General features: G+C 36.0%; 7 protein-coding genes across 7 annotated transcripts; 4 read left to right on the top strand and 3 right to left on the bottom strand.

Moving 5' to 3' along the window:
• Positions 1–412: 412 nt before the first annotated feature.
• C5L36_0A00400 (uncharacterized protein) lies at positions 413–2,662 on the top strand (the record flags this gene model as incomplete). Its single annotated transcript, XM_029463045.1, has 1 exon — positions 413–2,662. The coding sequence occupies one exon, from the start codon at positions 413–415 to the stop codon at positions 2,660–2,662; it is 2,250 nt and encodes a 749-aa protein (XP_029318905.1).
• A 262-nt stretch (positions 2,663–2,924) lies between these two features.
• Positions 2,925–3,593, bottom strand: C5L36_0A00390 (uncharacterized protein; the record flags this gene model as incomplete). The annotated part of the gene is made up of 1 exon (XM_029463044.1): positions 2,925–3,593. One exon carries the CDS (start codon positions 3,591–3,593, stop codon positions 2,925–2,927), a length of 669 nt encoding a protein of 222 aa, XP_029318904.1.
• A 630-nt stretch (positions 3,594–4,223) lies between these two features.
• Positions 4,224–6,905, top strand: C5L36_0A00380 (uncharacterized protein; the record flags this gene model as incomplete). Its single annotated transcript, XM_029463043.1, has 1 exon — positions 4,224–6,905. The coding sequence occupies one exon, from the start codon at positions 4,224–4,226 to the stop codon at positions 6,903–6,905; it is 2,682 nt and encodes an 893-aa protein (XP_029318903.1).
• Positions 6,906–8,051, bottom strand: C5L36_0A00370 (uncharacterized protein; the record flags this gene model as incomplete). Its single annotated transcript, XM_029463042.1, has 1 exon — positions 6,906–8,051. The coding sequence occupies one exon, from the start codon at positions 8,049–8,051 to the stop codon at positions 6,906–6,908; it is 1,146 nt and encodes a 381-aa protein (XP_029318902.1).
• Positions 8,052–8,591: 540 nt separating this feature from the next.
• C5L36_0A00360 (uncharacterized protein) lies at positions 8,592–9,938 on the top strand (the record flags this gene model as incomplete). Its single annotated transcript, XM_029463041.1, has 1 exon — positions 8,592–9,938. One exon carries the CDS (start codon positions 8,592–8,594, stop codon positions 9,936–9,938), a length of 1,347 nt encoding a protein of 448 aa, XP_029318901.1.
• Positions 9,939–10,061: 123 nt separating this feature from the next.
• Positions 10,062–10,457, bottom strand: C5L36_0A00350 (uncharacterized protein; the record flags this gene model as incomplete). Its single annotated transcript, XM_029463040.1, has 1 exon — positions 10,062–10,457. The coding sequence occupies one exon, from the start codon at positions 10,455–10,457 to the stop codon at positions 10,062–10,064; it is 396 nt and encodes a 131-aa protein (XP_029318900.1).
• Positions 10,458–11,328: 871 nt separating this feature from the next.
• C5L36_0A00340 (uncharacterized protein) lies at positions 11,329–13,467 on the top strand (the record flags this gene model as incomplete). Its single annotated transcript, XM_029463039.1, has 1 exon — positions 11,329–13,467. The coding sequence occupies one exon, from the start codon at positions 11,329–11,331 to the stop codon at positions 13,465–13,467; it is 2,139 nt and encodes a 712-aa protein (XP_029318899.1).
• Positions 13,468–13,484: the final 17 nt, after the last annotated feature.

Below are 13,484 nucleotides of genomic sequence, written 5' to 3'. Positions count from 1 at the left end.
AAAACAAAAAAAAAAAAAAAAAAGAATTGAATTTTAAATTATCTGATAAATGAATAAATAATTGGCATGTCAGCACAGTTTGTGAAAAATTCATGACATTAATTCTCACCTCATTTGTCAAAGTGGCTGGCAATTTCCATGAAAGCTTAAAGGAAAAAAAACTTAAATGCTTCTTCAGTAATGGAAGTAACGAATGTGTCTTTCTTCTTTTTGCCTCCCCACTACAACACCAGTTTCTTGCTGAGATTAATAAGACATACTTAGCGTGACTATCATTTGCTAGGAAAACACAAAACACACTAAAAACCACATTTACATATCCAACATTGTACTTTCAAGTATCACGAACGTACCTAGCAGGAATACCTTATCAAAACTTCTCACTTTAACCAGGAGAGTCCAATTTCCCAAAATGTCAAACAGACAAAACAATCCTGTAAACATGGCCAAACCGTCCATGTTTTCCTTGCTGTCTCGGAATGGTATTGCTGGTGCAACGACCATCAGGGAGGCATCACAGGGCTTAAGATTTCCAAATTCGAATGGCCGTTGCAATGACTGTACGTGTTCTCCAGGTTTATTATCCAGAAATAGACGGTCTTCAATGTATCTAAGACGCATGATGTCTAGTTCCAGTGTTTCTCCCTCACATAGACATGGTCATGGACATGGTAGTCCAGGTTCAAGTGCACCTTCTTCGCCCGGCAGATATCGCTCACCAGTAATTGACGAAGTCACGAGCGAAGACAACCTATGTAAAGTTGTTCAGGATATGAATACCAGCTTGAGGTTGGAAAAGATCAGAAACTTGATGAAGGAATCTAATTTGGGCGTCTATATTGTACCATCAGAGGATGCCCATCAATCTGAGTACACGTCACCTGTTGATCAACGTAGAGCTTTTATTTCTGGATTTAGTGGGTCAGCTGGTGTCGCCGTCATTACAAGGGAACTTACGAGTATGAACGAAACACCTGAAGGTTTGGCCTTACTAGCCACTGATGGTAGATACTTCACCCAAGCTGCAAACGAACTTGATTTTAATTGGACTTTGTTGAAGATGAACACACCAGGAGTACCTAGCTGGGAGCAGTCTGCAATAGACCATGCAGCTTCGTTATCATTAGATTCTGGTTCTGTTGTTAACATCGGTATTGATCCAAGGCTAATTACTTACAGTTCTGTCCAACATATCCAAAGGTTAATTGAAGAGAAACAAAAGGAAAACGAGAAATATCAGATCAAATTGATACCGGTCAGAGGGAATTTAGTTGACAAAATCTGGAATGATTTTGAGGCTGTTCCTGCTAGAGAATTCAAACCTATTTTCAAACTGGATGATAAGTACACCGGTGAAACAACAACTAGTAAAATTAATAGATTATTTGATGATTACATGACAAAGAATGGGTCGTCCACATTAATTGTTAGTGCATTGGATGAAATTGCATGGCTATTAAATTTGAGAGGTAACGATATTGAGTATAATCCGCTGTTTTATTCTTATTTGATTATCAATGGTAAGGATAATCTAACCTTATATACTGATAAACATGAAAGGTTTGATGGTTTGCAAGACTATTTAAAAGAAATCAACTGTAACTTGAAACTCTATGACGAAGTTTGGTATGACATCAGAAAAATCGCCACTGAATTACATAATCTGAAGAAGAAACTTTTATTAACTGAAGAGGCAACCTGGAAAATGGTCAATTGTATTATTGCAAGAAATTTCACGATGATTGAATCGCCAATAAAATCAATGAAGGAAATCAAGAACGATGTTGAACTAAAGGGCCAAACCGAAGCTCAGATTAGTGATGGTTATGCATTAATCAAATATTTTGCATGGCTTGAGAAAGAGTTGGTTGACAAGAGCTCATTTATCACAGAACATGAAGCAGCAATGGAACTATTGAAGATCAGAGAAGAGTTATCAAATTTCAGAGGTTTATCTTTTGAGACAATTTCTTCCACCGGCTCTAATGCAGCCATTATCCACTATTCGCCACCCGCTGTCGGTTCAAGTTTAATCAATCCAAATAAGATCTATCTTTGTGATTCGGGTTCACAATTTCTCAACGGTACCACAGACACAACCCGTACGCTACATTTTGGAGAACCAAGCTGTGAAGAGATTGAGAATTACACATTAGTTTTAAAAGGTCATATAGCATTGGCTAGATTGGTAATACCGAATGACAGAGTTACAGGATACCAAATTGACTGTATTGCCAGACAATTCCTATGGAGTAAGGGCTTAGACTATATGCATGGTACTGGACATGGAGTGGACTCATATGGGCCTGTTCATAGTGCGGGGGTTGGTATTGGATTCCGTCCATATTGTAATAAAAATACAATCAAGGCTGGACACTTAGTCAGTAATGAGCCAGGATACTACAAACCTGGAGAGTATGGTATCAGAATCGAGAATATGGTTTATTTGCGAGAAGTTAAAGAAAAGGAGGGGTGGTTGGAATTTGTGACTACTACCAAAGTACCATATTGTAAGAAATTAATCGATGTCAAACTACTGAGCGATGATGAAAAAAAATGGATTAATGACTATCATCGTGATATTTGGGAATTGTTCTCGCCTAAGTTGGAGAAAAAATCTTATGAATGGAACTGGTTGAAGAGGGAAACTTCACCACTGTAAATACTATAGTTGAGTTCCTCTATATAATTGCAGATTTATGTAAACATGAGATTTAATATATTTTATTTGATGGAAAGGAAGAAGTTTATTAAAGAATGTTTATTGATGCGATGTGGTGGAGTTCGTTATAAATAGAATAATTAAATAATGTTTTAGAAAAGAATTAATATGAATAAATTATTAGAGAAATCCTGAAGGTGAACTGGGTATTTATAGAACTAGAAAATCAAAGACATTTTGTTTCACTCTTGAACAAGAGTCATCATACCATAAAAGATTCACCGCAACCACATGTCCCTTTCGAATTTGGATTCTTGAAAACAAATTTAGAACTCAACTTATTGTCAACCCAATCCATTTCTGAACCTATTATACTGAATAAAGCCTTAGAATCAATCACTACTTTGATACCATCTTGTTCAACTATTTCATCGAATTTATCTGGTTTGTCAATGTATTCTAGGTGGTAGGTTAAACCAGAACATCCTCTATTTTTGACGGATATTCTAATCAATTTAGGTTCAGGACCATCGTTTAAAGCACGTAAATGAACCTTGGCATTTTCAGTCAATGTAATTGGAGCTTTTAAAGGTTTCAACGTCCTTCTCTTTCTAGTTTTCTTGCCTGTCGTAGGATGCGCTAGTTTCTTTGTATCCTCCTCCTTTGCTTGTTGATCTAGCTCATCATTTAATTCCTGACTAGATTTAATAACGTGTCTCGACCACTTTTTTGAAGATGATTGTAACTGTGGTTGCGGATGCAGCTGAGAAGAATCTGAAGAAGTGAATGAGATAGAATTCGGGTTATGAGTTTTTGGCGCCAGGTTGACGTTTAACAGAGGTAATTTTGAGGCGGACGACGTATTCAATAAGCGGTAGTTATTGAATGCCAACCGTGGTACTTGTCTTTGCAATGATATACGTGTGAACATTGTATGTAATAGATGTGTTTCGTTGACCAATTAGTCGTATAAGAAGAACAGATTGATGCTTAGAGAAATACCAACCTCAGGATGTACAAATAATATATAATCAATGACTCTCCCATTCTTGGAAGGGTAATATTTGTTTCGCGGCAACTGTTATTGGCTCGTTTCACATGGCATGGCCTTTTCCCAAAGTGGCATATCCTTAGTGGGTGAAGTGGGGGGGGGAGTAAGGGATTTCTCACTTTTTTTTCAAAAATTGATGGCCGATATCGGGAAAGGAGCTTTTGGGGGTTTTTTTTTTTTTCTTTTCTCTCCCCTTGGCTTTCGCGCTCAACACTCTTTGGAAGGCTCAGCCTAGAATTCCATGCTCTCGGAGGAATCCCCACATGAAACTGTCCTCCGCCTTCCCCCGGCAGAATACCCCACACGGAGAAGGGCTGTTCAAACGTTGGTATGGCTGCCTTTCCACGTTTCGGAGTCTCTTTTTTTTTTTGAATGGAAGAACACCTGAAAGAGTGCCAGCAGGAGATCAGTAGAATGACCAAAAGATTAAATACGTAATTGACGTATATATGTATATACTTGCATCCTTACAATCCTGATAAAGTAGCTCAATATTATATCTACAATGATATGTATGCAACTCACACTTTTATTAAAAACATGTTGCAAGCATTACAGTTTGTACTGATAAACTCAAAACGTATTCGTGAGCTTATCTTACATGAGGTGAAACATGAGAAACGCCTTTGGAAGAGGTATATTCAAGTCCTCAAGTTCTTAAATATTAATCCAAATGCAAAGCCTGTATGGTTATTTTTCTTGACCATTATATTCACATTTGGTTCTTTTACCTCTTATCAGTTGGTTTGTTTGTTCCACTTATTACGCTCAAAACTTAAGCAAAATAGGCCTCTATCACAGAGACAACCAAGTCCCTCAAAATCGTTTCTTAATTTTAGATCGTCATTATTACCCTTTGCAAATTCCAACTTACAAGCGAATAAGAGAATTATCAATGTGCCATATAAAAATAGAACTATTGAAGTCAAATTGTCCTTACCCAATTCCGATAAATATGAGCGTGATAAATTGATCTTCAAAAAATTCATGAAGGACCATGAAGTTTCAAAACAATCTTCTGTGATCAAGGTGCAGTTCTTTGAGAAATTGTCAATTATTTGGAACTTAATACTTGTTCCAAAGGTTTTTGACAAAAATTCTTACTTGTTGGTCTTTCAAGTCTCATTTCTTATAGCAAGAACATGGTTGACATTATTAGTGACTAAATTGGATGGTCAAATAACAAAAGACTTGATGAGCTTCAATGTGAAATATTTTTTGAGAGATTTGGTTTATTGGTTTTTATTTGCCGTCCCCGCTTCGTATATCAATGCTGCTATAAAATATCTATCAAAGCGAATTGCTTTAAACTTTAGGACAAATTTAGTCAGATATTGTCATGACTTGTATATGGATTCCAAGTTGGTTTATTATAAATTACAGTTCAATACCAACGAACCTCTAAGTGAATACAAATTAGATCCAGAAAGCTTCAGTCAATATGTCACGCAAGATATAAAACGATTTACAGAATCGCTAATGAATGTATTCACGGATGTTGGAAAACCTGCCGTTGATTTAATTTTCTTTGCTGTTTATTTGAGAGATAATATTGGAAGTTTAGGTATCACTGGTATTCTATTAAACTACTTTATTACGGGATTGATTTTAAGAAATTACTCTCCTAATTTCTCCAAAATTTGGAAAATAAGAAGCTTTTTAGAAGGTATCTATTACAACTACAACTTAAATTTAATGAATAATTGTGAAGAAATCTCATTCTACAAAGGTGTTGCTTTTGAAAGACTAAAAGTTGAGGAAATCTTTAATAAATTGATGTCACATTTGAGCTTTGAAACTAAGATTAGATTCAAGTATCAATTGCTAGAAGACTACATACTTAAATCAGTTTGGCCCGCATTTGGTTACTTCTTTGCTAGCTTACCTATACTATTTGATAATACAGACGCAACTTCCCTTGCTTCTTCAAATATCAAGTCATTTACGGTTAACAAACGTTTGATTCTAGCCATGGCAGATGCAGGTTCCAGATTGATGTATTCAATCAAAGATATCTCAAAACTTAACGGTTTAACTGACCGGATTTTCACAATGTTGGTTAATTTGCATCAAGTCCATGATAGCAACTTTATGTATGGGTATTTTGATAGCACTAGGTACCGGCCGAATGGAGGTTTTGGTTCAACCTATAACATATCCTCATTTGCTTCCAAATCAAAACTTAGAGGTTACCTAAATCAAGCTGCAGGTTCAATCATTGAAAGTGGTACAATTCAAAAGAATTTCCCTGGTTTAAGGTTTGAACATATTGATATTGTCCCCCCTTCGATCAAAGGGCCGCTTGGTACCCCAATATTGAGAAACTTGAATTTCAAAATCTTACAAGGGGAAAACTTAATAATCCATGGTAAAAATGGATGTGGTAAGACCTCAATTATTAGGATCATCTCGGAACTATGGCCATTGTTCTCAAATGGTTTGTTGAGTAAACCAGCAAACTCGGATATTTTCTATGTATCCCAGAAACAATATTTCGTTAATGGTTCATTAAGAGATCAAGTCATTTATCCATTATCTTGGAAAGTGTGTATTAAAAGAGGCGATGATGACTCTAAGATCAAAGGAATCTTGAAGGATGTTGGATTAGATTATATCGTTGATCGATTTGGTCTTGATTATAACCCACACGGGGAAGGTTCGAAAATTGAAGAAATAATAATCAATGATGAGAAAGTTGATATTTTCGATAGTTACGTTGGTGGGTGTGTCGACGGCAAAGTCAATTGGGATAATCTATTAAGCGGTGGTGAAAGACAAAAGTTGATATTTGCAAGAGTTTTATTTCACAACAAAAAATTGGTAGTGCTTGATGAGCCGACTAGTGCCATAAGTTTTGATTTTGAGGATATTTTATTTGATATGTTGAAAAAACGTGGGTTTACCTTGGTTACAATAAGTAACAGAGAAGGCCTAATCAAATATCATGATTACATTTTAAGGTTAGAGAAAAACGACAGTGAGAACGCCGATCCAAATGTCAGTGATGGTATATTTTCTAAAATCGATGAAGAGTACTTACGAAAATTTGAAACGATAGATAACGAAATCGAGTACCTACAACAAGAAATACAAAAAATTGATGAAATGAAAAGTAGGAAGTTCAAATTAATTGAACTATTAGATGGCGCTGAAGATGGAGAGTCACCAGTGATGATTGAACAGCATGCTTGATTAATTCCCGTTTCTATGATCTATGTAGAGCGGGAAACTTGGTACAACTTTTTGTTTGTATAGTTCCATAGCGTCCTTTAACTCTAAATCATTGATTTCAATCAAGGTATTTAGAATCTCATTATTTGTTTTGTATGTGGTGGTAATTTCTTGACTTTTGTTCCATGGATCTCTTGCTATCTTTTTATCGTACAATTTAGAGCCTCTAGATCCAAATGGATTGACATTGAACAGCGCAAGAGCATTTTCTCTTTCCGACTTTCCAAGCGAATCCCAAAACTCTGACTCATACACCTTGAATTCCTCATCACTTTGGTTTTCTGATTTTTCTAAAAATGGGCCTTGGCTAGCATATTTAACATGGACGGAATCGGGCCATTTTTCCTCATCCTTCATCCCCTTAATTTCCTTAGTTGGTTTATAATAGCCTAATGTAGTTAAGTGAGACGACAAAAACCGTTCACGCTTAAAACCAAATCCGACAATTGTTATCTTCTTTGGAAACTTTTGAAACTTTTTATAGAATGTAGATAAACTGTACAGTACATTCTCATAGGAATCTCTAGCATGTTCTTCCAATAGAATATTTGTACCGATTCGAAAATATGGGTTTTTCAAAAACCCAACGGCTTTGGCCATATCTAAGTAACTAGAGGCTTCACTCTTTTCAATTTCAGGCTTTGTAAATCCACCTGATACTACTAAGGCAGTATTACCAATGTTTGCGTGTAGCTCTAATAATGCATGTTCCATATGTTTCATAAAAGAATACTGATCGTTGGATTTCTTCTGGAACGATGCCATTAGCCAGTTATTCGGATCCATTCCTATTGCAAATCTGTCATCCTTTGGATAATCTTTAGCTTCGTTTAACTCCGGTGCAAAAACAGAATGGCATGGTAAAATTATCATATTTTCGATTTGTGGATAGTCTGTTATCCAACCTTCTTTGTAGTCCTCTGTACTTTTCATTGTATCTTGTACGGGTTTCAGATCTATATGGATTTCTTGCTTTGATAACATATTGTTATATATTCGATAGATGCCTACTACTAGGAGTGTGAGGCAAAGCAGGCTCAATACTTGATGTTTTGAACGATATGATCTTACCTGTCTAAGTTGTTTTCTAAAAAATACACCGACCATCAATGGGGGTCAATCTGTTCGTGATTTTATGGATCAAAAAAAGGTATTCGGTGGAGAACAAACTTTTCAAAACAGATGCTCGAGATCAACGTTATGACCAAAAATATACCTTCATTCGCTTGATTTTACAGGTAATTCGAACAATTATAATTCTGAACTAAGCCTGAACTGACAAACATTTATTCGATCGAATACCAATTGCATTCACTTTCAATTATGTTACCAATGTTGATCTCTTAGTATGAAAAGAGAGAAATTGGCACCTCGTAAGTAAATTACTGTTTTATTTTTGGAAACTCTGATTGCAAATAGTTAACGTGATACTTAGCAAGGAAAACTGCCTGCTACTTCCTGGATTATGCAGCCCAAATAGGAAATTCTGGGTTCGTAGAAAATATAATTTTTTTTTTCACTCATGAATTTAGTATTTTTTTTTTTCCTTATTGAAGAATTTGGATATTCCTGAAAATTTTTATTCTTTTTGATAATTTCAACTCTTGCATCTACCTTCGAATTGAAAACTTAATAAGAGGACCTCAAATGAGTGACATTGGTAGGCCGCAAACAGTTGCGCAAAAAACTAGAAAGGGTAAGCGTGCATGGAGAAAGAATGTGGACATATCTGATCTAGAAGCACGATTACAGGAGCAAAGAGAGGAAATCATTCATCATGGTAAAGCACTAACAGACCTTGCTAGTGAGGACTTGTTTTTGATTGATGAGGAGGCTGATGAAGAAGTAGAAAGGAAGATGAAAAGGGCCAATGTAAAGAAGCTCAAGTCATCTGAGATTTTAGAGAACAAATCCAAAGTTCCTGCGTTATTATCTAAGGTTGGAAAATCGCAAAAGAAGAAAAAAGACAATAAGATCCAAGGCGTTGAAAAGAAAGAAATGATTCACCTGCTCAAGCTAGCTGGCAAAGTTAAAGGGTATGATAAAACTGAAGAGAGAATGGCTAAGGAAGGTATAATCAGGTCCGAAGCATATGATGTTTGGGGAACGAAACTGGAGGAAGAGTTGAGATATGAAAAATTACCTAGTCCTTTGAAGGAAAACAGTACAGTGTCCTACACTCATCCATTAAGCGTGCCGAAGACCCTCAAGGAAGCGCCAATTAAAATCAGGAAACAAGAACTTATTCCACATGCAGGTAAATCGTATAACCCATCTTTTGATAACTGGAGGAATCTGATTGAGCAAGAATTTTTCAAGGAAAAAACAAAGGAAGATCAAAGACTAACTTTAGAAGAGTATAGGGATAGAATCCAGTACTTGATTGCCAACTATGAGGATAACGAAGTTATCCAAGAGGATGATAGTGGAAATGATGAGAGCGTTCTAGATGGAAGCGATGGAGATCCAGAAGTCACCAGTGGCGAAAATGAATCACAGGATGTGACAGCGAAAGCAAGTGAAACTGAATTCAAGCTCTCTATAAACCCAGCGACGAAATTAAAGATTAAAACTAAGGCTCAAAGAAACAAGGAGCAACGTTACAAGGAGAAGCAAAAGTTACAAGCAGAGCTAAAGGAAATCAAACTTCGAATCAAAGAGTTGGAAAAATTGCCGGAGATTTTGAATGACGTTGATGAAAAGAGCAAGAGAACATCTGAGAAAGCTGCTGGTGAGAGCAAGGATGAAAGAAGACTAAGATTGGGTAAGAAGAAGTTAGGCTCAAAATTCGAACCAATCGAAGGTCCGCTTGAAGTGAAACTCAGTAACGAATTAAGTGATTCTTTAAGGAAGTTGAAACCAGAGGGTAATTTACTTTATGACCAAATGAAGAACCTACAATCCAAGGGTATGATCGAAACCAGGAGAATCAACAAGGGTAAGAAAGGCAAAAAGAAAGTTACCGAGAAATGGTCCTACAAGGATTTTAAATAGGTCTAGCAGAAAAATCCCCTTCTATATTGTTGCATGTACCATAGATCGTTTATGTAGAACGTCGTTATTTTCTATAAAGTATATTGGGTTAATTTAATTCGAAAATCTCCGTATTATGTAACCTCAATATGATTCATTGATAAATGCAACGACAGATTTTATCGTAGCCAATAGGTCCTCTAATGACCAATTTCCGGAAACACTGACATAAGTAGGTACATGGTACTTTTTGCTGAGTAGGGCCCCTATTTTCTTGGTCATGTCGACCAAGGTTTCGTTGCTATTATTTAATAAAGTCTGATGCGTTCGACCCGATCTCTTATCCAAAATCGTATAGACGTAGCAACCCAACTCAGTATTTGTTCCCGTTTTACTCAAATGGATTGTGATAGGAATTCGATTTGAAGCATTGAAGATCGGTTTTTCTAGGGGAAGTGTTGCTGCTATTTGAAACTCATCCCCAAATGGTGGTGTCACTTTCGTAGTTACGGTGTGTATTTTTCTAACTGCTTCAGCCATTTGTCAGTGTTTCAGTATTGTTCCCAAATTGTACCAATATGTAGAAAAACCCGTCAATATCTCATAGATTCGGATTTTTGTTTTTTTCAAATGGTCAAATTACCCTCAGCAATGAGCATTTACTTTTTATTCCGCTAGTCTGCAATTCGTGTAAAGGATACCAAACGGAATAAAAATTGACTATATAAGATGAAACTTTACCCAGTAAGCATTTTAGTAGTGTTTGTGTGACTTGATCAATTAGAGGGTCTTATTAGCCTCGGTTTTCACATCAAAAGGTAAATAGAATGTATATTCAATCTAAAAGTTATACGTTTTGTTTTTTTTTTTGTTTTTTTTTTTTTTTTTTTTTTGGTTCCTTATGAGTAAATGAAAGGAGTTTCCATAATATAATTAGTAGGTAATGTAAAGAAAATTGAGGAATAATATATCTTGTTATTTTTACAATAAAAGATCAATTTAATAAATAGAGCCAAATAGTAATAAAGCTCAGCTTTGAAAGAACTAAGAATATTAGCAAAAGTTTTTTATTGCAATTATAAAACCTAATTAAAGCAAATAAAGTCGACCATTTCTGATCCCAAAAAACACAAGTTTGTTTAAACATTAAGTGTCGATACTACAAAATTGTCGTAAGGAATAAAAGCACTTATCATTCAGTAGCTCAATGCTTACACAACTGCAAAGCTGTCATAGAGCGACAAAGCAAATGCGTTAAAAAAGATTGATTTGATTCATTTTTTTTTTTTTTTTGACATTGAACGGTTTTTGCTATTTCTTCCAAGGGTCTGTACGGCTTAACAAATAAAACACTCTCTTAAGTAGTCAGTGGTGATAATAATAATAATTACATCATAAAAGCTACTGGAAAATGTCAATCCTTCTAGTGGATTCATATGACTCATTTACATACAACCTGAGAGACTTAGTGCGTAGAGCCACAAATGCCCAAGTTATTACTATTCACAATGATTCCTACGACATTGAAAAAGAATCTGATTCTGTACAATTGGATACTTTAGTAGAGTCAGTTGATGCTATAGTGATTGGGCCAGGACCAGGTTCACCAACTAAGCCCAGCGATATTGGTGTTATCCCACACCTTTATAAACAATATATTCATAAACCAATCTTAGGCATATGTCTCGGATTTCAAACATTATGTTTGGCAAATAACTGCAAGGTAGACTATTTGGAAGAACCAATTCACGGTCAAATCCATTCAATTGATGTGGTTGACCATTCTTCCATTTTTAGAAACCTACCCGATAAAATAGACTCTGTGAGGTATCACTCTATCTATGTTGATGAAATCGATTCATCGAAAACGATCAAGCCATTGGCCTTCTTCACAGGGGAAAATAATGTAAAAATCTTGATGGCTGCCCAGCATAGGGAGTATCCTCATTTTGGTGTCCAGTATCACCCTGAATCTATCTGCTCAGAATATGGATTTGAAGTCGTTGAAAATTTTTGGAACTTGGTTAAAAGTAGAGCTTCAGATAGGTCGATTGCCCACGATAACCATCTGGTTTCAGCAACCCCTTTGATTGAATCTTTTGAGTCGAACGGTTTATTCAAGTTTCAATATTCTGATATCAGTTCAACACTAGACACTGAGTTTGATATCCTCGAAATTTGTGATACCATCCAATCCGATGGTCAAGACACTTTGTTATTGAATTCAGCATCAGCTCCTGGTCAATGGTCTATTGTTGGTATGCCTATTAATAAGCAATCGCTTGTTATCACACACTCAACAGAGTCTCCCAACGAAATCCTAGTGAACAAATGGAATGCTAATGAGTTTGAGACAATTGAAGTTGATGATATATTCAAGTTCTTGGCTAAGTTTGTTTCCCAGCGTTATTTTAATCCTACAATAAATCATCAAGAATTGAAGACCTGTCCTTTCGTGGGTGGACTGATTGGCTATATGTCGTACGAGGAAGGATTTTTTGTTGACAGACAAAACTTGAAGAAGCGTACAAAGTCAAATATAGATGATACGAAGCTATGTTTCATTGAAAGATTCATAGCTATATCACCCGAGAAGAAAGCCTACGCAGTTACAATCAAAGAGGGTGATGACCAATTTTTGAGTAATCTTAGGAACTTACTGAAATCACGGAACACATCTAGACCAGTTTTGGTCGAATCGTTATCTCGAGAAGCAAAAATTACCACTCCAGATAAGGAAGTCTATTTTAGAGCTTTTCATGATTGCCAAAAATACTTGAAGCTAGGAGATTCATACGAATTATGTTTGACTTACAACACCATTGTTCATCTACCAGAAAAATACGAGCCTTGGGAGATCTACAAAGCTTTAGTGAAGAAAAATCCTTCACCTTATTCCGCATACCTGAACTTTAAATCTTCCATGCTATTGTCTACGTCTCCGGAAAGATTTATATCTTGGAACGATAAGTTCTGCCAAATGCGTCCTATAAAAGGAACATTGAAAAAAAATCCTGAAATTGATTATCAGAAAGCTTGCAAGTTGTTGAAAATTCCAAAAGAATTAGGTGAGAACTTGATGATTGTTGACTTGATCAGAGACAACCTCTTGTACCTTCTGGATAAAATCAATGTTACTGAATTAATGTCAGTTGAAGAATATGAAACTATTTATCAACTTGTCTCAGTTATAGAAGGTGAATTTACTAATAAATTCACAGGGATCGATGTATTGAAAAACTCTTTACCCCCTGGTTCCATGACCGGTGCTCCAAAGAAGAGATCCGTAGAGATTTTGCAACAGTTGGAAGACAACCAACGTCGTGGCTTATATAGTGGTATCTGTGGGTACTGGTCCTTGAATGACAATGCTGATTGGAGTGTTATTATACGATCACTGTTCAGGTATGCCGATGATTTAGACAATATGGACGGTTATGATACGTATAGATGCGGTGCTGGTGGAGCACTCACTGTTTTAAGTACTGACCAAGGTGAATGGGATGAAATGCTCATAAAGTTACATAGCGTTCTCCAACTTTTTGAGTAAGCTCAACAGTTGCGTGC

Source organism: Pichia kudriavzevii, chromosome 1 (genome assembly GCF_003054445.1).
Source record: "Pichia kudriavzevii chromosome 1, complete sequence".
Lineage (NCBI taxonomy): Eukaryota > Fungi > Ascomycota > Pichiomycetes > Pichiales > Pichiaceae > Pichia > Pichia kudriavzevii.
Note: the sequence above shows the minus strand (reverse complement) of the source record. Positions and strands in the feature narration are given on the sequence as shown.